The following is a 24254-nucleotide window of genomic DNA, read 5'->3' as shown; positions in this document are numbered from 1 at the left end:
TGAACTTTAATTGTTTCTTCAAGTGCAGTTGCAAAAACCATCAAGCGCTATGATGAAACTGGCTCTCATGAGGACCGCCACAGGAAAGGAAGACCCAGAGTTACTTCTGCTGCAGCGGATAAGTTCATTAGTTATCAGCCTCAGATAAATTATCAACCCAAATAAATGCTTCACAGAGTTCAAGTAACACACACATCTCAACATCAACTGTTCAGAGGAGACTGCGTGAATCAGGCCTTCATGTTTGAATTTCTGCGAAGAAACCACTAAAGGACACCAATAATAAGAAGAGACTTGCTTGGGCCAAGAAACACAACCAATGAACATTAGACTGGTGGAAATCTGTCCTTTGGTCTGATGAGTCCAAACTTGAGATTTTTGGTTCCAACCGCCGTGTCTTTGTGAGACGCAGAGTAGGTTAACAGATGATCTCTGCATATGTGGTTCCCACCCTGAAGCATGGAGGAGGAGGTGTGATGGTGTAGGGATGCATTCTTGGTGACACTGATTTATTTAGAATTCAAGGCACACTTAACCACCATGGTTCACAGCATTCTGCAGTGATACGGCATCCCATCTTGTTTGCGCTTAGTAACACTATAATTTATTTTTCAACAATGACCCAAAACACACCTCCAGGCTGTGTAAGGGCTATTTGACCAAGAAGGAGAGTGATGGTGCTGCATCCGATGACCTGGCCTCCACAATCACCCGACCTCAACCCAATTGAGATGGTTTGGGATGAGTTGGACCGCAGAGTGAAGGAAAAGCATCCAACAAGTGCTCAGCATATGTGGGAACTCCTTCAATAATGTTGGAAAACCATTCCTCATGAAGCTGGTTGAGATAATGCCAAAAGTGTGCAAAGCCGTCATCAAGGCAAAGGGTGGCTACTTTGAAGAATCTCAAATATAAATTATATTTTGATTTGTTTAACACTTTTTTGGTTACTTCATGATTCCATATGTGTTATTTCATAGTTTTGATTTCTTCACTATTATTTTACAATGTAGAAAATAGATTTAAAAAATAAAGAAAAACCATTCAATGAGTAGGTGTGTCCGAACTTTTGACTGGTATTGTACATTTGTATACATACTGAACAAAAATATAAATGCAACACGTAAAGTGTCGATCCCATGTTTCATAAGCTGAAATAAAAGATCCCCGAAATTTCCAATAGCACAAAAAGCTTATTTATTTTTACTTCCCTGTTAGTGAGCATTTCTCCTTTTCCAAGTTAATCCATTCACCTGACAGGTGTGGCATATCAATAAACTGATTAAACAGCATGATCATTACACAGGTGCACCTTGTGCTGGGGACAATAAAAGGCAACTCTAATATGTGCCGTTTTGTCACACAACACAATGTGACAGATATCTCAAGTTTTGAGGGAGCATGCAATTGGTATGCTGACTGCAGGAATGTCCAATAGAGCTGTTGCCAGATAATTTAATGTTAATTTCTTGACCATAAGCCGCCTCCAATGTCGTTTTAGATCATTTGGCCGTACATCCAACCTGGCTCACAGCAGCAGACCACATGTAACCATGCCATCCCAGGACCTCCACATCCGGCTTCTTCACCTGTGGGATCATCTGAGACCAGCCAACCGGACAACTGATGAAACTGAGGAGTATTTCTCAAATCAAAGTTTATTTGTCACGTGCACTGAATAAAACAGGTGTATTAGACCTTACAGTGAAATGCTTACTTACAAGCTCTAACCAACAGTGCAATTTTAAGTAAAAAAATTGGTGTTCGGTAAACAATAGATAAATAAAGAAATAAAAAAATAAACAGTTAAATGACAGTGAAAATAACAGTATCGAGGCTATATACAGGTGGTACCGGTACAGAGTCAATGTGCGGTGGCACCGGTTAGTCTGTAATAAAGCCCTTTTATGGGGGAAAATGTATTCTTATTTGCTGGGCCTGGCTCCCCAGTGGATGAGCCTGGCTCCCCAGTGGATGGGCCTGGCTCCACAGTGGATGGGCCTGGCACCCCAGCGGATGGGCCTGGCACCCCAGCGGATGGGCCTGGCTCCCAAGTGGATGAGCCTGGGTCACCAGTGGATGGGTCTGGCTCCCCAGTGGATGAGCCTGGCTCCCCAGTGGATGGGCCTGGCTCCCCAGTGGATGAGCCTGGCTCCCCAGTGGATGGGCCTGGCTCCCCAGTGGGTGGCTGCACATGCCCAGTCATGTGAAATCCATAGTTTAGGGCCTAAAGAATTTATTTAAATGGACTGATTTCCTTATATGAACTGTAACTCAGTAACATTGTTGAAATTGTTGCGTGTAGCATGTATGTTTTTGTTCAGTATATACTGTATATATATATACTGTAGGTTTCAGTAGGTGCCCATTTTGCTAATGTTTTCTTAGTCAAAAATGTCCAACCTGGTGTAAAATGTATGTGATGTGACCGTAATGATTGGAATATTACACACATTGTTATTTGATATCAATCGATTTTAGATCATGGTTAAATGTTGTAGAACACTGCCATCTCTTGGATAGGCATGATAGGGTAGTGTAAACCGATGGAAGAAAGATTTCAGAATGAATTGGAACATTTTCTTATTTCCCCCCAAGAAGACAGAAAAGTCTTGCATGCAAGTAGATGCAACACATTGAGATGGATGATGCAAGCCCAGTCTTTGAGGTCTGTTTTAACCAAAGATGGTGGATAAATTAAGATGTCTGACTCAGGTTGTTTACCATTGAAAAAACGTCTACATATATACATACATATATAATTCCTTTGCTGGAGTCAATTACCAAAAGCGCCCTCTTTGGCCTCATGGGTGGAATGGTAATAATCTTTTTCATAATTTCATAATTAATAAAGAATTATTTTTTTTAACTGATGCAAATCTGGTGTTTCTATGTCAAACGGTTTAGTTATATTTCGGTCTTCTGTGATGTATATAAAGTGTAATATTGGGATGCAACCACAAAATGGAATACATTTCAACTCCATATCTGACATGGTTCACGTTTCTTCTTCTTTTTAAGCCCATAACCATGTGTGTGAGGTGTATACTTTTGTTTTAAAGTAGATTTGTTTAAGACCACCAAGAATCACTCTGTGTGACCCTGATTTAGCCGACTACAGTAAAAAGTTATTAAGGGGTGACTCTCACATAGACAGCAATGCATAGCAGCTGGGTCTGGTCTACCTACTTCATTGACCACGTTAACATGCACACAGTACTCCGGATAATAGCTCATATCCTGGTTAAAGCTGCAATATGTAACTTTTTGGCTGATCTGACCAAATTCACATATGTGAGTTATAGATCTGTCATTCTCTTGAAAGCAAGTCTAAAAAGCGGTATATCTGTTCTATGTGTGCAATTTCTCTGCTTCCCGTTCTTTAGGCTTTGTATACCAGTTTCAAGCAGCTGAAAATACAATATTTTAGGTTATGGAAATTATATTTCCACGGCAGTTTAGACGGTACAATTATTCTCCACACCATACTTGCTTGTTTGCCACATAAACTGAAATTAGAATTTTAGCAAACAGAAAATGGTGGAGTGATTTCTGCATAGTGCACCTTTAAGGTCGTTTTCGGGATGTTTACATGCCCCTTTGATATCCCGCTCACCAGTATTCCCGTGGTACCCATGAATAAACAGAATATTCATAATTTGCCTAGGGATGGCAGAATTTTTTTTTACAGGAGGTGGGGGGAAAAAAAGGTTTCAAGCTTCAGTTATTTAATTATTTTTCTGCTTATAATTTCATTTCCGACATTAGGTAGGCTATTTGTTAGTCAACTTGTCTATAATTAGATACATGCAGCATATATTCTGTCATAACCTGGTGCTCTAGAATATCAAATAAAGCCTTGCTCACCAGAATGATGTCATAAATCCATCGAAGTAATGCATAATCAACAATCTATTGGTAAAGTTTGCTCTTTCATGTCTGCTTCTCTTGTGGAGTGGAGACGCTGACAGGTTTTAAGGAAATGAAAAGCATTGAGAATTATAGTATTTCAGTTTGTCTTGGATATATATTTTGGTTTAAAGTTAAATACTCTCAGCTTTTATGTAGCTGGAAAATAAAATCAGGGTTAGGGTACATAACAAGGTCTCTAAGCACACGTTCACATTTTCTCAAGATGGAATAAATAATTAACATTTCTCCACTCCTGTTCCCGAGACAAAGTTGACATTTTACTGCAAGAAACACTTCATTCTACAGGAGTTAATATTATTATAGGCTACATGTAAGGCCTTAAGTCAGTGTCCAGACTTCAGTTACTATTCCAATTGTTACGGTTTCGGTCTGAACTTCAAAGGTGATAGCCTGCTATGCGAAACAGCCCGTGCAGACCGCGATAAACAACAGTAAACGGGATAAGACGTTTACATGCCACAGTATCCTATCTAGATAAGCATAACCCAGTCATTTTATTCAGGTTTCTCAAAACCGGGGTATATGAGCTTATTCCGGTTATTGTAAATGGGATGTTCATATGCATCAACTCAAAAACAGAATACTGGTGTGCATGTAAACGTGGTCATATGGTGCTTTCAAGACAACTGGGAACTCGGAAAAAAACGAGGTAAAATCACATGACATCAGTGATCTTCAGGTCGGAAAGTATGAGCTCTAGAAACGCCCGAGTTTCGACTTGGAATTCCGAGTTGGATGACCGTTCAAAACGATTTGTGTCAATCGGACCACGTTTTTCCCCGAGTTCCCAGTTGTCTTGAACGCGACAACTGACTGTATATGAACCAGAAAAAATGGTAAATTCTCGCTTCCTCTTCCGTCTGGTTTTAACTACCCCAGGGGGGGTTTGACCGCGATAGGAAAGAATAAGATAATGCGAGAAAATAGGCGTACGCAAAATGTGTCCTCACATCCTGTTTTTCACTTCCTCCTCAATGGTCGTGAATGAACCAGTTTCGGACGGTCTGTATGCGCATGGAATATACCACAGCACATTGTCAATATTGCACACGCGCCCTTTCTGTGGACACTTTACAGGCCACATCAATTGTAGAAGACATTTGTGCGCGGTGAAATTCTGAATCCGTATTTTTCCCGCAATATGAGTGATTTCTGATAGCAAGAGGCCAGAGGGTTCTGGTGAGTATTTTAAATGTTTATAAATAAATAAAAATATCGAACATATAATAAGACCCAGCGAGATAAAAACATGTTGTCTTACGTCATACAGCCGTGTTACAACGTTACAACTGTAGCATGTACTATGGGGGAACGTTTGAACAGATTACGTTACACTCAAATTGTCGTGCAAGGAATACCGAAAGCTCTAACTTTTCTTGTGTGGGATATACCAGTAGTGAAGTAACCTAATGGTAAATATTTCTTCAAACTCAGTATTTACCATGTGTGGACTTTCAAATACTTTATTGAATGGGGTTTTAAAATATATGACAAATTGTCTAGAGATTACGATGATAATGTTTATTATTTTACTTGAAACTATTTTAAATAATAGCCACAAAAATAAACAATTTTGCCCCTAACAGTGACTGGTGTGTACAATAGCTAGTGAAAGTTACAGCAAGATTTAAAGTGGTTGGTATTAGTAGACCACCATCACTGCTGGGTCGTTCCACGAAAAGAGTGCCTTTTGCGTCTCTTTGATATTTTAAGTACAAATTGTGCACCAAGCCTGTTATATTAGATGAAGTGCCCTTTATTATAGACCTCATGGATAATTCAAGAAAATATATATTTTTATATGAATAAAGGCTTGTTCCCCCAACCCTCTGTCACTTCTAGGAAGATTTGAATCCCCAACTGTCTCCGTGTTCACCATCATTGTAAAGCCCATGCTATTTTATTGCTCTGACAAAGTAATTTCTGAAGATTTATTATTCATTTAATTTCATAGTCGTTCATTTACGTCTGTCCCTCATTTTAAGGTCAACCCTGTTAGGTGAACTGAACTGTCATTTTAATATGGTGAAGCTTTTCCTTCCTCTTCCCCTGAACAAGGCAGTTAACCCACTGTTCCTAGGCCATCGTTGTAAATAAGAATTGGTTCTTAACCGAGTTAAATAAAGGTTAAATAAATAAAATAAGAATATACATATTGTTTTCAAAAGAAACATCTAATAGTCAAATCATAGAGTAAACACTGGTTCTACTCTTTTTGGCAATGGAGTGGTGTTTTGTGGTGGGAAACTGAGTGGGTCGAGCATAAAATATCAACTCTGTAACCCATAGATTCACAGGCTAGAAATGTTTCAACAGTTTCATTTTTTTGTGAAGCCTGCATTCAATTGCCACTCCCTGTTGCACACAACAAGTTTTCATTCCCCCTGTCACAAGGGTATTTATGGCTTATTTAAGAAGAAATCATCATCCCTGTTACTTTATTTGGCACTTACTCTAGTCATTTTTAAAAATGTAACCGTATTATGTAAAGTTGAACATGGGTTCTTTATGACAGAATGTTAACAAATGTTTTTTTTTGACCAAGTTACACCAAATTGGTGGAATTACCCATCTGTTACTTTAACTGGTGAAATAAAGTTGGAAGTCCATCTCTTATCAAATCAGGGTAGTAGACATGGTTTTTGATCAGTTATCCATTGCATGTTCACATAACTTATAATAGGCAAATGCACAAAACCTCACCGGCCAAAGGCCCCCTTCTTTTGTAGGCTATATACTTAGAACCCTAACCCGACCTTAAAGTTAAGGGTTGTGAAAAGTTTGCACCCTCTATAGCCATTATGGTTATTATCTGTCCCTGTTGGTCATCTATGAACATTTGAACATCTTGAAAAGCAATCTGGCCTTAATGGCCACATGTACTCAGCGGTCTAAGGCACAGCATCTCAGTGCAAGAGGCGTCACTACAGTCCCTGGTTCGTATCCAGGATGTAACACATCCAGCCGTGATTGGGAGGCCCAGCATTGTCCGGGTTTGGCCAGGGTAGGCCGTCATTGTAAATAGGATTTTGTTCTTAAGTGACTTGCCTAGTTAAATAAAGGTTAAATAAAAAATGTAACATTTCTTTAAATTACATCCCTACCCGGAAAAGCCCTTAGAGGGCTGACCACCCCTCGGTGCCTGGTTCCTCTTTAGGTTTCTTCCTACTGTATGTTCCTGCCAACTAGGGAGTTTTTTTCCTGTCCGTGTGCTTCTGTATTGCGTGCTCTATGGGGTTTTAGGCTGGATATCTGTAAAGCACTTGGACTGACAATGACAGATGTAAAAGGGGCTTTATACAATGTATTTGATAATGTTCTGACTGTGAATTGTAAATTACACAAAAATGTAGTTAGGATTCACACGGATCACCATTTAAGTGACATTTGGAGTCATTTTCTTCTTAGCTCTGCCATACAGGCTATTACTGTATTGTGATGTGTTACTGTTTGAAATAGACCGACATTGAGCACATCCAGCTTTAAAATATAGTTAAAAATGCTTCTGATACAGAATGGTCCACTATTTAAGTAGAAATACTTAATGTTGACTTAAATTAAATGACCGAACAGAAGAGTCAGATCTTGAACAAGACAAGAGGATATCACTTTTAGGCGAAGGTCACCAGCTTTTAGTAAGGACGAAGTAGTGTGTTTACATTCTTTCAAGCTTCTTCCACTGCCAAAAGCCTGCCGTTATTGTTGGTAGTTGGCGTCTGTAAAGAAGAGCTGACTAATCATCAACTAAATGTAAAGAAGCTAGGGAAAACACCCTTATCACTGTCAGAATGTTTACACCAAAAGTGCTCTCATTTTACATGTCCTCTTCACACCAACTATATGATTTTGTTGTTGCTATCATGATTGGTAAAGACTGTTACCTCTCTCCAGCCTACTTGAACCATGTTCCCTCTGGTCTAATGGAGTAGGGCGTCAACTTAAAACCTCTTCTTGATGGAATGCAAAATCTACAAGCTGCAACATCTTCATGAAAATCTACGTTTATTGGTCGCGTACAGCGTTTTGGAGATGTTATTGCAGATGCAGTGAAATGCTTATCTTTCTAGCTCCAACAATGCAGCAATATATCTAGCAATACAATAACAATACACACATAATCCAAAACAACAAAAAAAACGAAAGAAAGAACAAGAAATGAAGACATGTCACAACGAGCAATGTCAGAGTCTGGAATATAAATATATATGTACACTACTGTTCAAAAGTTTGGGATCACTTAGACATTTCCTTGTTTTTGAAAGAAAAGCAAATTTTTTGTCCATTTTAAAATAACATCAAATTGATCAGAAATACACTGTAGACATTGTTAATGTTTGAAATTACTATTGTAGCTGAAAACAGATTTTTAATGTAATATCTACATAGGCATACAGAGGCCCATTATCAGCAAACATCACTCCTGTGTTCCAATGGCACGTTGTTAGCTAATCCAAGTTTATAATTTTAAGGATAATTGATCGTTAGAAAACCCTTTTGCAATTATGTTAGCACAGCTGGAAACTGTTGTCCTGATTAAAGAAGCAATAAAACTGGCCTTTAGACTAGTTGAGTATCTGGAGCATCAACATTTGTGGGTTCGATTACGGGCTGAAAATGGCCAGAAACAAAGACCTTTCTTCTTAAACTCGTCAGTCTATTCTTGTTCTGAGAAATTCAGGCTATTCCATGCGAAAAATTGCCAAGAAACTGAAGATCTGGTACAACGCTGTGTACTACTTCCTTCACAGAACAGCGCAAACTGTCTCTAACCAGAATAGAAGGAGGAGTGGGAGGCCCCGGTGCACAACTGAGCAAGAGGACAAGTACATTAGTGTCCAGTTTCAGAAACCGACGCCTCACAAGTTTTCAACTGGCAGCTTCATTAAATACTACCCGCAAAACACCAGTCTCAACGTCAACAGTGAAGAGGCGACTCCGGGATGCTGGCCTTCTAGGCAGAGTTCTGTTGTCTGTGTTCTTTTGCTCATCTTAATCTTTTCTTTTTATTGGCCAGTCTGCCTAGAAGGCCAGCATCCTGGAGTCGCCTCTTCACTGTTGACGTTGAGCTAGTTTTTTTGTGGGTATTATTTAATGAAGCTGAGGACTTGTCGTGCCCTCTTCACGAGACAGTTGTGTCAAAAGATCGAGAATACACATAGTCCTTGTGAGCGGCATGGCCCACGCTGGCGGCTCTGTTTTTCTCTAAACGGGCAAGGAAGATGTTTAGCTTTCTGAGAGCGAGGCGGGGGTGTCCTGAACCCATTCGTCTTTATTGACACAGAAGTTGAAGAGCTGACAGCCTTTCTTAATGGAGGTCTGAGATTAGTTTGTCAGTCAATAATGTTAGTTATTCAAATCAAATTGTATTGGTCACATGCACATGGTTAGCAGAAGCTATTGAGAGTGTAGAGAAATGCTTATGCTTCTAGATCCGACAGTATCTAACAGTTAATATCTAACAATTCCACAACAAAACCTAATACACACAATCTAGTGAAGGAATGGGATGAGAACATATAAGTATAAAATATATGGATGAGCAGTGACCGAGCGGCTAAGATGCAATAGAGAGTGAAGGATACAGTACATATGAGATGAGTAACCCGAGATATGTAAACATTCTTAAAGTGGCATTAAAGTGACTAGTGTTCTATTTATTAAAGAGGCCAACGATATCAAGTCTGTAGATAGGCAGCCGCCTCTCTGTGCTAGTGGTGGCTGTTTACCAATCAGATGGCCTTTTCAATCTCTCTGTCCCAGCTTTGATGCACCTGTACTGACCTCGCCTTCTGGATGGAAGCAGGGTGAACAGGTAGTGGCGTGGGTGGTTATTGTCCTTTTTTGCTTTCCTGTGACATCGGGTGTGGTAGGTGTCATGGAGGGCAGGTAGTTTGCCCCCGGTGATGCGTTGTGCAGATCGCACCACCCTCTGGAGAGCCCTGCGGTTGTGGGCGGGGCAGTTGTCATACAGCCTGACAGGATGCTCTCAATTGTGCACCTGTAACAGTTAGTGAGGGTTTTTGGTGGCAAGCCCAATTTTTTTCAGCCTCCTGAGGTTGAAGAGGCGCTCTTGCGCCTTCTTCACCACACTGTCTGTGTGCGTGGACCATTTCAGTTTGTCAGTGATATGTACACCAAGGAACTTAAAACTTTCCACTTTCTCCACTGCTGTCGCGCCAATATGGATAGGGGGGTGCTCTCTTTGCTGTTTCCTGAAGTCCATGAACATCTCGTTTGTTTTGCCTACATTGAGTGAGAGGTTATTTTCCTGAAAACACACTCCGAGGGCCCTCACCTCCTCCCTGTAGGCTGTATTGTGTGTAGTGCAGTGTAGTGTCATCTGCAAACTTGATGATTGAGTTGGAGGCGTGCATGGCCACGCAGTCATGGATGAACAGGGAGTACAGGAGAGGGCTGAGAACACACCCTTCTGAGGCCCCAGTGTTGAGGATCAGCGGAGTGGAGATGTTGTTTCCTACCTTCACCACCTGCGGGGCAGCCCGTCAGGAAGTCCAGGACCCAGGGTCTCGAGCTTAATGATGAGCTTGGAGGGTACTTTGGTGTTGAATGCTGAGCTGTACCTATTTTTACATAGGTATTCCTCTTGTCCAGATGGGATAGGGCAGTGGGCAGTGTGATGGCGATTGCATCGTCTGTGGACCTATTGGGGCGTTAAGCAAATTGGAGTGGGTCTAGGGTGACAGGTAGGGTGGAGGTGATATGATCCTTGATTCATCTCTCAAAGCACTTCATGATGACAGAAGTGATTGCTACGGGGTGATAGTCAGTTATAGGATTGCAGATTTTGGGGTATCTTCAGAGGTGGAAACTTTCTGTGGGAATTAACGGGAATATATGGGAATTAATGGGAATATATGGGAATTAATATGAATACCATTTACATGTAGATGTTTTTTGCATTGAATATATTTTCCATATAATATGGAGACAGAAACATAAACCTTTTACCTTTATCATAAGTAGACAATTGCAAATGATTCAATGGAAATAAACAAAAAAAATTGTTACAAATTGAAGTTCAATTAAATGAGTTGACTCTTCACATGGGATGATTTCACTGACCAACAAAAGAATGGGAATATTGAATGATCCCCAATGATCCATCACATCTCCCAAAAACGTTTTCATCATACATCTGTATGTTAGTCTAGAAACTAAAGCTTTGGTTGTCTTCCTCTCAGGCTTCCATGTCTTCTCCCTGGACCTCCTCAATGTCCACCTCTTGAACATCAGACTCTAAGGCCTCATCTTCACTGTCACTTTCCAACCTCGTTGAGGATGGCTCGTTGTCAGGCTCAAAAAGCCTAAAATTTGCCCGGATGGCGACCAATTTTTCAACCCTTGTATTGGTCAGCCTGTTGCATGCTTTGGTGTGTGTGTTCCCAAACAAGGACCAGTTGCCCTCTGACGCGACTGATGTTGGTGGAATTTGGAGGATGATAGAGGCAACAAGGGAAAGAGCCTCAGATCCACAAAGTCCCTTCCACCAGGTGGCTGATGAGATATGTTGGCATGACCGCCATATTACATCTCCATCCCAAAGCCCTTGCTTGGAAGTGTACTTGGCCAGACTGCCAAGAACCTTGCCCTCATCCAGGCCAAGGTGGCGAGACACGGTAGTGATGACACCACAGGACTTGTTGATCTCTGCACCAGACAGGATGCTCTTGCCAGCATACTTGGGGTCCAACATGTACGCTGTGGCATGTATGAGCTTCAGGCAGTAGTAGTCTTCACGCTTTTTGATGTATTTCAGAACTGCAGTTTCCTCTGCTTGGAGCAACAGTGGAGTGGGCAGGGCAGTATGGATTTATTCTCTTACATCTGCAAGCAGAGTCTGAACATCAGACAGGATGGCATTGTCTCCCTGAATCCATGCAATGGCTACTGCTATAGGTTTCAGGCTGCTTACCACTCTCTCCCAAAATACATCATCCAGGAGGATCGTCTTGATGGGCCTGTCCATATCGGCAGACTGTGATATGGCCATTTCTTGAAGAGACTCCTTCCCCTCCAGGAGACTGTCAAATATGATGACAACACCAACCCAACGGGTGTTGCTGGGCAGCTTCAATGTGGTGATCTTATTCTTCTCACTTTTCTTGGTGAGGTAGATTGCTGCTATAACTTGATGACCCTTCACATACCTAACCATTTCCTTGGCTCTCTTGTAGAATGTATCCTTTGTTTTCAGTGCCATGATGGCCTTGAGGTGCAGATTCAATTCATGAGTGTGGGTGTGATGTGAGCACTTTATGCACTTGCCAGATGATTCTGCATCTTCGTTGCATTTTTCACATATGATTTGGAACAGTATTTGCAAATGTACACAGCTTTTCCGTCTACATTAGCTGCAGTGAAATGTCTCCACACGTCAGATAGTGACCGTGGCATTTTCCTGTACAGATTAGAAGAAAGTTCGTTTTTTTTAAACAAATTCAATTCCATGTACAGATTAATAGTTAAGCAATTAGATTAAAACAACTATTTTGTAAGATATTTTTTTTAAATGAAATGTATGGAAACATGTGAATTAACACTCCTCAGTTAGCAGGCTCAAGCAAGCTAAAACCCACAAGTTAGAAATTATTTAAACACACTTTGCTGGAGGCTACTATTTACTCGTTAACAAAAAAATGATGTATGTCATAAAATATATTCACTCCACCCAGTATTGTAATCAAAACTTACCAGAAAGCATATAGTCCTTGTCTCAGACAGTGTAGGAGTGTGGGCTTAATAGCATCTCATTAGTGTGCGAGATCTTGAGAATCAGCTGTACATGTGATGGAAGAGTACACTGCACATGTGATGGAATAATGCACTGTGCATGCAGAGGGTTGCGATCCCATTGCATTGGGGATAGTTTAACCAAGATATGCCACAAGACCTAGAATTGCCTTGTGTATCCCACAAAAAAAGGTTCACTGTTATAAGCAAACTCATTTGATTCATTTAAGCAAATTTCCACAAATTCCAGGGCTTAACTTCCCATAGAAGATTTCCAGAAAAGTTTCATACACTTTGCAACCCTAGTCATTGAGCTTTCTTGGGAGCAGGAACAATGGTATGGACAGCAGACTGGGATATTGATTGAATATGTCCGTAAACACACCAGCCAGCTGGTCTGAGCATGCTCTGAGGACACGGCTAGGGATGCCGTCTGGGCCGGCAGCCTTGCGAGGGTTAACACGTTTAAATGTTTTATTCACATCGGCCACGGAAAAGGAGAGCCCACAGTCTATGTTAGCGGGCTGTGTCGGTGGAACTATTGTCCTCAAAGCGCACAAATAATTAGTTTAATCTATCTGGGAGCAAGACGTCGACGTCCGCGACGGGGCTTGTTTTACTTTTGTAATCCGTGATTGACTGTAGACCCTGCCACATACGTCTCATATTTGAGCTGTTGAATTGCGACTCCACTTTGTCTCTATACTGATGCTTTGCTTGTTTGATTGCCTTAAGGAGGGAATAACTACACTGTATGTATTCGTTCATGTTTCCAGTCGCCTTGCCATGATTAAATGTGGTGGTACGTGATTTCAGTTTTGCGCGAATGTTGCCGTCAATCCACGGTTTCTGGTTAGGGAAGGTTTACAACATCTCCTATACACTTCCTTATAAACTCACTCACCGAGTCAGTGTATACGTCAATGTTATTGTCTGAGGCTACCCGGAACAGATTTCAGTCCACGTGATCGAAGCAATCTTGAAGCGTGGGATCCGATTGGTCAGACCAGCGTTGGATAGACCTAAGCACAGGTGCTTCCTGTTTTAGTTTCTGCCTAGGGGAGGGGATTTGCCAAAAGTAGGGCGGGGGAGGGCCTTGTATGCATCGCAGAAGTTAGAGTAGCAGTGGTCGAGTGTGTTACTCACTCGTGTACTGCAATTGATATGCTGATAGAATTTAGGTAGCCTTGGTCTCAGATTAGCTTTGTTAAAATCCCCAGCTACAATAAATGCAGCCTCAGAATATATGGTTTCCAGTTTGCATAAAGTCCAGTGAAGTTCCTTGATGGCTGTCTTGGTATCCGCTTGCGGGGGGATATACACGGCTGTGAGGATAACCGAGGAGAGTTCTCTTGGGAGATAATACGGTCGGCATTTGATTGTGAGGAATTCTAGGTCAGGAGAACTTGAGTTCTTGTATGTTGTTACAATTACACCATGAGTCGTTAATTATGAAACATACACCCCCGCCCTTCTTCTTACCAGAGAGATGTTTGTTCCTGTCGGCGCAATGCACTGAAAATCCTGTTGGCTATACGGACTCCGACAGTGTGTCCCCAGCTAGCCATGTCACCTGTGAAACAGAGTATGTTACAATCCCAGATATCTCTTTGGAAAGCAACTCTTGCCATAATTTTGTCTACCTTGTTAACCAGGGACTGGACATTAGCTAGTAATATACTCGGAAGTGGTGGGTGGTGTACGCGCATCCAAAGCCTCACTAGAAGACCGCTCCGGCACCCTCTTCTCTGACGGCGTTGTTTTGGGTCGGCCTTTGGAATCAGTTCAAATACTGTGTGATCCGCTTTGGGAAAGTCGTATTCCTGGTCGTAGTGCTGGTTGTGCTGGTAAGTTGACGTCTCTGATATCCAATAGTTCTTCCCGGCTGTATGTAATAACACTTATGGTTTTCAGGGCCAATAATGTAATAAGTAATATATTTCCTAAGGTCTTGAAGGGAAGCTGCCATCTCTCTCGGCGCCATCTTCCAATGTATAACACATTAAATCCATTTGACAGCATTCCGGGCCTAAACTGCCACAGGCAAAGGTGATAGGGCCATGGTAGAACAGGTTTTTGGATCCTTTCGTTTCAAGTCAAATACCGCAGCTTCAATTCAAACATAACGAGACAAAATCCAACATGCTACCCAAACAGGAATATTTACAATGGCAAACAGTTCCAAGACGCTGAGTAAGATTTTCCCTGTTGTTTCAGTGGGACCTTTAAACACTTTTGACAGGATGGAGAAGAAAGACGTGAAGATCATCAACCAGGGCCTGGAGGACGAGATGGTGAGTGACTGAACAAACACCATATCATGCACGCCTGTCCAAAAACCATAACTCCATCAAGACCCAAGATCCTACCCCTGGCCCAGCTAGGGTCTTTATGTAGATCAGAGATGACTGAATACTACGTGTAAGCATATATAGTGAAAGGCCATCTAGGCTTAGCCTTGTATATACCATTTTGCTCTCTGACCCAACATGTGCCACAATCTCATTGTGTGTCTATAGGAGGTGTGGGGTTACCGGCCGTGCCCCTGGAAGATGGTTCTGGTGGCCGTTGGGGCGGTGTGCACCGGGGGGCTGCTGTTTCTGGTGCTCTACTGGCTGCCTGAGTGGGGAGTGAGAGGGACCTGCACACGGACCCCCTTCATCAGGGAGTCCCAGACACTGCTGCTAAGATCCACAGTACACTTATTCTTACTCACCAAAGATAACCTTTCATTGGGTGATTTGAAAAGTCCTAGTCAATCGATCCATAATATGATAAAACTTTTAGCAAAAAAATTTGTCTCTTTAATTTACAATCTGTAGAAACTATGAGAATAGAAAGGTTCATAACTTTTGTGAAACATCACAGCACAGATGAAAAGTATATAGCAAATGTAAATCCAATGTGGATGGTGTTAAGAGATAGATGAGAGGGATTGAATGGAGCTGAAGGGTGGGACTAATAACAACAAGATAACTAATATAAAATATACTGTGTCTGTAAATGTGAAATATAGTTAAAAAGATATAGAACATACAACTGGATGAACATCAGAAATAGAGGAAGGCCAGAACTGAAAACAAACAACATATAACTATTGTCAAATAGATTGCGTCTGTAAAAACTATATAGTACGTATAAAGCTGGAAGCAGAAGCCTAAGTGTTATTGTTCACTAGTTTACTCCAATTAGGGGAGGAGTGGGAGGGTTTGTGGGAAATTATAAAAGAAAATATATTTAAAAATATATATGTCTGTATATGTATGTATGTACACTACCGTTCAAAAGTTTGGGGTCACTTAGAAATATCCTTGTTTTTGAAAGAAAAGCACATTTAATTTTTTTTACCCATTAAAATAACATAAAATTGATCAGAAATACAGTGTAAATGTTGTACAACATTGTAAATGTTGTAAATGACTATTGTAGCTGGAAACGGCTGATGTTTTATGGAATATCTACATAGGCGTACAGAGGCCCATGATCAGCAACCATCACTCCTGTGTTCCAATGGCATGTTGTGTTAGCTAATCCAGGTTTATAATTTTAAAAAGCTAATTGATCATTAGAAAACCCTTTTGCAATTATTTTAGCACAGCTGAAAACTGTTGTCCTGATTAAGGAAGCATTATAGGCTCAAAATGGCCAGACACAAAGAACTTTCTTCTGAAACTCATCTGTCTATTCTTGTTCTGAGAAATGAAGGCTATTCCATGCGAGAAATGGCCAAGAAACTGAAGATGAACAAGAATAGACTTGAGTTTTTAGAAGAAAGTTATTTGTTTCTGGCCATTTCGAGCCTGTAATCAAACCCACAAATGCTGATGCTCCAGATACTCGACTACTCTAAAGAAGGCCAGTTTAATTGCTTCTTTAATCAGGACAAAAGTTTACAGCTGTGCTAACATAATTGCAAAACGGTTTTCTAATGATCAATTTGCCATTTTAAATGATAAACTTGGATTAGCTAACAAAAACTTGCCATTGGAACACTGGAGTGATGGTTGCTGATAATGGGCCTCTGTACACCTATGTAGATAATCCATAAAAAAAATCTGCAGTTTCCAGCTACAAAAGTCATTTACAACATTAACAATGTCTACACTGTATTTCTGATCAATGTGATGTTATTTTAATGAACAAATGTGTTTTTCTTTCAAAAACAAGAACATTTCTAAGTGACCACAAACTTTTAAACGGTAGTGTGTATATATATATATATATGTATATATATATATATAACATACATATGTATATATACCCCAAAAATATATGGGGAAAAAAAAAATCCTACTACGCCCTAAGTAACAGTAAAGATAACATTGGCTTGAGACTACATTACAAATTGTAATTTACAATAACCAATTCTCTACTGAAGAGTCAGTCTGCCTAATCACTAATGTCACTGTCTTACAGCATCAAATGGATGGTATTCACATCCTCCCCAAGCTCGAAGTCCATGTGCTGTGCGCAATTGATCCTGGGGACAATGTTAACTGGATGACTTGACATTGGTTAAATTCTAACAGGACGAGTTTAGGAGATGGTTCCGGGCCAAGGTACATGTGATGCTAGCCCCTGGAAAGAGACCCTTTGAAGGTGTCGATCTCCTAAGCCCTCTGCACATACCTAATGGGGACAGTATACACTCCTTCAGTGCCCTCCAAGATGAACTTCAGGGAAAATACGTCCATATCCAGCCAGTTCAGGTAAGGCAATGGCCTCTGATATTCATTAACAAACAGTGTCCCAGTTGTCTTGAATGGCTCTCTCCCTTCATGTCCTTTCCTTCAAGACAAGTGATGGGTGAAATGTACAGATCTGTGGTCCCGGAGGAAAGGACATGAGGGAAGGAAGGTATCCAAGATTATTGAGATGCATGAAGTGATGGATACAGATCCAAAGCCGTCTCAGTTGATTTCTGAACATTGATTGGTGTTCTGACTATATCTCTCTTTCTATCAGGTTTGCTACTTCACCCACCACAGCACAAAATACTACTGGGATGATCTGCTTCAGAATTTTGAAGTGTTTAAGTAAGAGCCCTATTGCAAAATCACATTACATAAGACTTCAGTAACCCCCATACATGTGTAGTTGTCTAGCTACTTTTAAAACATGGACATTCTCTATCATCCTTATATGAAAGGTGGTAAGTATACAGTATTACCATGGAGGTGACTGTGTGTGCTGCTCTTCTAGAGGTTTGGAGGATGTCAGGGTGACTTGTTCCAGCATCCACACTGACCACAGCTCTGGTCTCAGCAAACTACTTCAGGACTACAGGTAGCCTACATTACCCACAACCCTCTACTTCCATACACAGTATGGAAGAAGAGGCCAGTGGGAGGAGCTATAGGAGGACATGCTCATTGTAATGGCCAAAATGGCATGAAAGGAACAGAGTCAAACGTGGTTTCCATATGTTTGATACCTTTCCATTTATTCCCTTCCAGCCATTACAATGAGCCCCTTCCTCCTATAGCTCCTCCCACCAGCCTCCTCTTCTGCACCTCTCCCTTACACATAGGCATAATCACCCCTGTTCCTACAGGCACTATTACACACACCACCGGTTCTTGAATCTCATTTGGCCCAACGGCTCTTTTGAATGTTGGAATTTATCTCTGAATGTACAGCTAAGACTGGCTAGTCCGCACAAGCATGCAGTGCATACCGGTATTTGAACACTTTGGCCCTTTGGCGTGTGAGAAAGCTGGCAAAAATGCTAATGGTTTTCAATCCGGTTTCAACAGGAGACTGTTCTTTGACGTAAATGAAATAGCAGTTAAGGTGCCATCTGTGTTCAAGCTACTCATAAAAGAGGTAGGTTACTGGATACATCTTCTCTCACACAACAACAAGTATGACCTGGAGTTTTTCTTGATCAGCTGACCTGGAAAAACCCTGGAGCCTATTTATAGTCTTCAACTAGGCCCCAGAGTTTTTACGGGTCAGGTCACATGGCTAGGAATAACTACTGTACCTTAGAGCAGTGGTTCCCAACTCAAGTCCTCGAGTACACCCAACAGCACACATAGTTGTGTTGTAGCCCCCAGACAAACGTACCTGAGTCAACTCATTGAGGGCCTGATGATTAGTTGACAAGTTGAATCAGGTGTGCTTGTCCGGGGCTACAATAAACATATGTACTGTTGTTGATACCCAAGGACCGGAGTTGGGAACTGCTGCCTTAGAGTAAACGCTGCTTATTTTTCTGATAATAACAATCCATTATCTAAAATGATAATGGGCTAAATTGACAATAAAACAATCATAAATTTGACAATAAAGCTGCATAGGAGGAAACTAGCTCAATAATTTCCCACTTTTTTCCCATATAAATTCTTTCATCCTCAGGTTCTGAATCCATTCTACATATTCCAGCTCTTCAGCGTGATTCTGTGGAGCATTGAACAGTATTACTACTACGCCGCTGCCATAGTCTTCATGTCTGTCATATCCATAGCTACCTCGCTGTACACCATCAAGAAGGTGGGTGACCGTCCTCGACTAAGAACTTCCTCATGTAGCGGAAGTGGCAGCCATGTTGCCTCTCAATCTGAGTTATCAAAGTTAAATGTTACTCGTTCCTTGGCGCTAGCGTTAACTTCAAATCTCCCTACCATCATATAGGAGAAGGGTTGAATCCTAAGCAACCTGCCTACACATAGTTTGAAGTATAATACCAACGTAGCTACTGTAGTAGGTCAAAGCTGTGTGCTGGAAAACCTTGGTAGAGAATGGGTCGAAAAAGGCATTGTGGTGCTCGTGAATTTCCTTTTTTCGGGTTCAAACCAATTCTCACTTAAAACATATTTTTGTTGTTTTTAATAGATTACTTCTGTGTTGTTTAGCTTATGTTTCTTTTAATGGATTCCCTTTTCCTCTGATTACAGCAATACATCATGCTGCATGACATGGTGGCGACACACAGTATTGTACGTGTCTCAGTGTGCAGAGGGACTCGAGGTATGTAACAGGCCTACTAAGACTGGCTCTATAGAGATGAATGTCGTGTATTCATTATTATTCATCTATTATTGCATTTTATTAGTGACTTCCTCCTTTCCATTGTTTCGGTTACACTTTTGAAGTATTACATTGATAATGTGTTTTTGATAATGGTGGACAATGTGTACTTGATAATGATTTGATAATGGGTATAATTTCATTCTACATCTTTTATTACGTCTTTTTATTTATTTACATTTTTTGTTGATTGTGAAGGAAAAACAAGTCCTCCTTATGGACTATGCTGCTTGTTATGGGTTCGTCATCTGACCAGAGGGGTATACTACAAACCGGAACAAGGAGTTAGCCAACTAACTTGCCTAAATATTATGAAATATTTTTTTTTTAAATTTAGTTTAGCTTTCTTAATGAAACAGAAAATCCATAGTTATTTCTGGTTGTTTATCACAGTTAGCTGGCTCCTGCTTTGTAGTATACCCCTGTGGTGTTGTGTTGAACACAGATGTCGAGGAGGCCATGTCCACAGAGCTGGTCCCCGGTGATGTCATCGTCATCCCGTCCAATGGAATGATCATGCCCTGTGATGCCGTGCTGGTTCATGGAAACTGCATCGTCAACGAGAGCATGCTGACAGGTGACTATAAAATGTTCATCCTTTTAATTTGAACACTGTGGGCCAGTTTCCCGGACCCAGATTAAGCCTTGTCCTTGGACTAAAAAACATGCTCAATGGGAAAACTAATTTGAAAGTGCTTTTCGATTCAGGACTAGCTTTAATCTGGGTCCGGAAAACAGGCCCCATATGCCATGATAAAAGCTGCTATGGTTCCATTGTAGTGTAATCAGGTTATGTGTACCTATAATATTTAAAGAGTCTTTCTATTGTTCCTCTGCAGGTGAGAGTGTGCCTGTCACCAAGACCAGCCTACCCAGCTCAGGAGAAGATGGGGCTGGCGTCTATAGCATAGAGGAACACAAGAGACACACGCTGTTCTGTGGGACTCACATCATTCAGACCCGCTTCTACACCGGGGAACTGGTCAAGGCCGTGGTGGTCAGGACTGGTGAGACCACTTATTGTTTCCAGTCTTCTGTTATAGAGCTGTTTTTCATTGACCTTAATACACCTAATACACATTTATTACCTATTATAAACTGAGTGGTTCGAGCCCTGAATACTGATTGGCTGACAGCCGTGGTATATCAGACCGTATACCACAGGTATGACAACAACAAATTACTGCTCCATTTACGTTGGTAACCAGTTTATAATAGCAATAAGGCACCTCTGGGGTTTGTGGTATATGGCCAATACACATGGCTAAGGGCTGTATCCAGGTACTCCACGTTGCGTCATGCTTAAGAACAGCCCTAAGTTGTGGTATATTGGCCATATACCACACCCCCCATACCTTATTGCTTAAATATAGCATATGTGTATTTAGTGCATGGGCCTCAGACTCTAGGTTAACTGACCTATACAGGGCTGTAAAGTTGTTATAGGTCTAGCTCAAAGTGTTTGTGTGCATTCAGTTTTAAACCAACCTTCCCTGAATACAACAGTGGAGAGAGACATGGTGAGGATGGGCTCCCAGCTTCCACTGGGATGTGAGATAAATTTACTCAATTAAAGGGTTAATATGGCACTCTGAAGCTCATCAATTCAAATGCTATTTAGGTTATTTCCAATATTTGTTGTCTGTCAGGTTTCAGCACAGAGAAGGGCCAGCTGGTGCGCTCCATCCTGTACCCCAAGCCCACTGACTTCAAGCTGTACAGAGATGCCTATCTCTTCCTGCTCTGTCTGGTGGGAGTGGCCGGCATTGGCTTCATCTACACCATCGTCCTCAGCATCATAAACCAGGTACTGCACTTTGCAGTTTGTCTGTTCAGGCATTGAAAACAGATTGCATTTGTGTAGTGCTTTTTTCGCTAGTACTCAAAGAGCATTACACCTACCCACTCCACAATCAATGTGTAGTATCCTGTGTTTTTGGCTTAGTATTAAATGAGTGAAAATAGTCCTCTGACAATGTATGAATTGACCATTATTTAGACATGCATGGCCCATTCCCAACCAATTCTCTTTTTTGGAAGAATATGACCGTCTCATAGTAAAATAGAAAAATATCAGTATGGAGACAGTTAAGTCCAGCAATAGTGTTGCTTCCCTATGTCTGCAGTTTGTCCATTTCATTGAGTGTTTTCCATGTCCAGGTTCCAGCCAAACTTATTAGAAGGTTCTTCTCTTCTCTTTGAACAGGTTCCAGCCAAAACCATAGTGGTTGAATCTCTGGACATTATCACCATCACGGTGCCCCCGGCGCTGCCTGCAGCCATGACAGCTGGCATCGTCTATGCCCAGCGCCGGCTGAAACGTGTGGGTATCTTCTGCATCAGCCCCCAGAGGATCAACATCTGTGGCCAACTCAACCTCGTCTGCTTCGACAAGGTACCCACTCAACCTCGTCTGCTTCGACAAGGTACCCACTCAACCTCGTCTGCTTCGACAAGGTACCCACTATGCCTCGTCTGCTTCGACAAGGTACCCACTATACCTCGTCTGCTTCGACAAGGTACCCACTATACCTCGTCTGCTTCGACAAGGTACCCACTATGCCTCGTCTGCTTCGACAAGGTACCCACTATACCTCGTCTGCTTCGACAAGGTACCCACTATACCTCGTCTGCTTCGACAAGGTGCCCACTATACCTCGTCTGCTTCGACAAGTTACCCACTATGCCTCGTCTGCTTCGACAAGGTACCCACTATATCTCGTCTGCTTCGACAAGGTACCCACTATACCTAGTCTGCTTCAACAAGGTACCCACTATGCCTCGTCTGCTTCGACAAGGTACCCACTATACCTCGTCTGCTTCGACAAGGTACCCACTATGCCTCGTCTGCTTCGACAAGGTACCCACTCAACCTCGTCTGCTTCGACAAGGTACCCACTCAACCTCGTCTGCTTCGACAAGGTACCCACTCAACCTCGTCTGCTTCGACAAGGTACCCACTATACCTCGTCTGCTTCGACAAGGTACCCACTATACCTCGTCTGCTTCGACAAGGTACCCACTATGCCTCGTCTGCTTCGACAAGGTACCCACTATACCTCGTCTGCTTCGACAAGGTACCCACTATACCTCGTCTGCTTCGACAAGGTACCCACTATACCTCGTCTGCTTCGACAAGGTACCCACTCAACCTCGTCTTCTTCGACAAGTTACCCACTATGCCTCGTCTGCTTCGACAAGGTACCCACTATACCTCGTCTGCTTCGACAAGGTACCCACTATACCTCGTCTGCTTCGACAAGGTACCCACTATGCCTCGTCTGCTTCGACAAGGTACCCACTATACCTCGTCTGCTTCGACAAGGTACCCACTATACCTCGTCTGCTTCGACAAGGTACCCACTCAACCTCGTCTGCTTCTACAAGTTACCCACTATACCTCGTCTGCTTCGACAAGGTACCTACTATACCTCGTCTGCTTCGACAAGGTACCCACTATACCTCGTCTGCTTCGACAAGGTACCCACTATACCTCGTCTGCTTCGACAAGGTACCCACTATACCTCGTCTGCTTCGACAAGGTACCCACTATACCTCGTCTGCTTCGACAAGGTACCCACTATGCCTCGTCTGCTTCGACAAGGTACCCACTATACCTCGTCTGCTTCGACAAGGTACCCACTATACCTCGTCTGCTTCGACAAGGTACCCACTATACCTCGTCTGCTTCGACAAGGTACCCACTATGCCTCGTCTGCTTCGACAAGGTACCCACTATACCTCGTCTGCTTCGACAAGGTACCCACTATACCTCTTCTGCTTCGACAAGGTACCCACTATGCCTCGTCTGCTTCGACAAGGTACCCACTATGCCTCGTCTGCTTCGACAAGGTACCCACTATGCCTCGTCTGCTTCGACAAGGTACCCACTATGCCTCATCTGCTTCGACAAGGTACCCACTATGCCTCGTCTGCTTCGACAAGGTACCCACTATACCTCTTCTGCTTCGACAAGGTACCCACTATACCTCTTCTGCTTCGACAAGGTACCCACTATACCTCTTCTGCTTCGACAAGGTACCCACTATACCTCTTCTGCTTCGACAAGGTACCCACTATGCCACCGAAACACAAACTATCATACTTCATGCCAAGTACCAGGCTGTTATAATCACTAGTGAAACATATTGCTCTATGTAGTAGTATGTTTTTGTAAAACTATGATGCTGTGATTTTACAATAAAGTATTCAGAAATCTTTAGCACACAGGTAGGAAATGCAGACAGTTGTAAAATGAAGCTACAGTATATTTCTGTGTAACTGTCCTGCTCCTCACACAGACTGGTACTCTCACTGAAGATGGTTTGGACCTTTGGGGGATCCAGAGAGTTGAAAATGGCAGGTGAGAATGAGAGGGATATGAGGTGTCCATGTTTCTCATCATGGCTACCATGGCTACCATGGCTACCATGGCTAAGGAGAGATGTTCTCTTCTACCATGTATCAGTTATCTACTGTCTCTGACCCCTCCATTGTTATGGGGAAGTCAGTGGATGAATACCACAGCTCCTTTGTTT

At 42.0% G+C, this 24254-nt stretch overlaps 1 protein-coding gene across 4 annotated transcripts in view; it reads left to right on the top strand.

Moving 5' to 3' along the window:
- The first annotated feature begins 4832 nt into the window (after positions 1-4832).
- LOC135558466 (polyamine-transporting ATPase 13A3-like) overlaps positions 4833-24254 on the top strand; it is a 41290-nt gene continuing 21868 nt past the window's right edge. For 3 of the 4 annotated variants that reach the window (XM_064992274.1, XM_064992273.1, XM_064992271.1), the window contains exons 1-14: positions 4833-5112; positions 14902-14978; positions 15204-15380; positions 17214-17393; positions 17650-17720; positions 17887-17970; positions 18441-18510; positions 19045-19179; positions 19584-19656; positions 20162-20293; positions 20556-20723; positions 21366-21523; positions 21923-22111; positions 24018-24079. In XM_064992274.1, the coding sequence (XP_064848346.1) occupies positions 14928-14978; positions 15204-15380; positions 17214-17393; positions 17650-17720; positions 17887-17970; positions 18441-18510; positions 19045-19179; positions 19584-19656; positions 20162-20293; positions 20556-20723; positions 21366-21523; positions 21923-22111; positions 24018-24079 (1550 nt within the window). In that variant the 5' untranslated portion in view covers positions 4833-5112; positions 14902-14927. Of the gene's footprint in view, positions 5113-5263; positions 5346-14901; positions 14979-15203; positions 15381-17213; positions 17394-17649; positions 17721-17886; positions 17971-18440; positions 18511-19044; positions 19180-19583; positions 19657-20161; positions 20294-20555; positions 20724-21365; positions 21524-21922; positions 22112-24017; positions 24080-24254 lie in introns of those variants that run through there. The other variant, XM_064992272.1, reaches the window with a different exon arrangement.

Source organism: Oncorhynchus masou, chromosome 17 (assembly GCF_036934945.1).
Source record: "Oncorhynchus masou masou isolate Uvic2021 chromosome 17, UVic_Omas_1.1, whole genome shotgun sequence".
NCBI classification, from domain to species: domain Eukaryota; kingdom Metazoa; phylum Chordata; class Actinopteri; order Salmoniformes; family Salmonidae; genus Oncorhynchus; species Oncorhynchus masou.
Note: the sequence above shows the minus strand (reverse complement) of the source record. Positions and strands in the feature narration are given on the sequence as shown.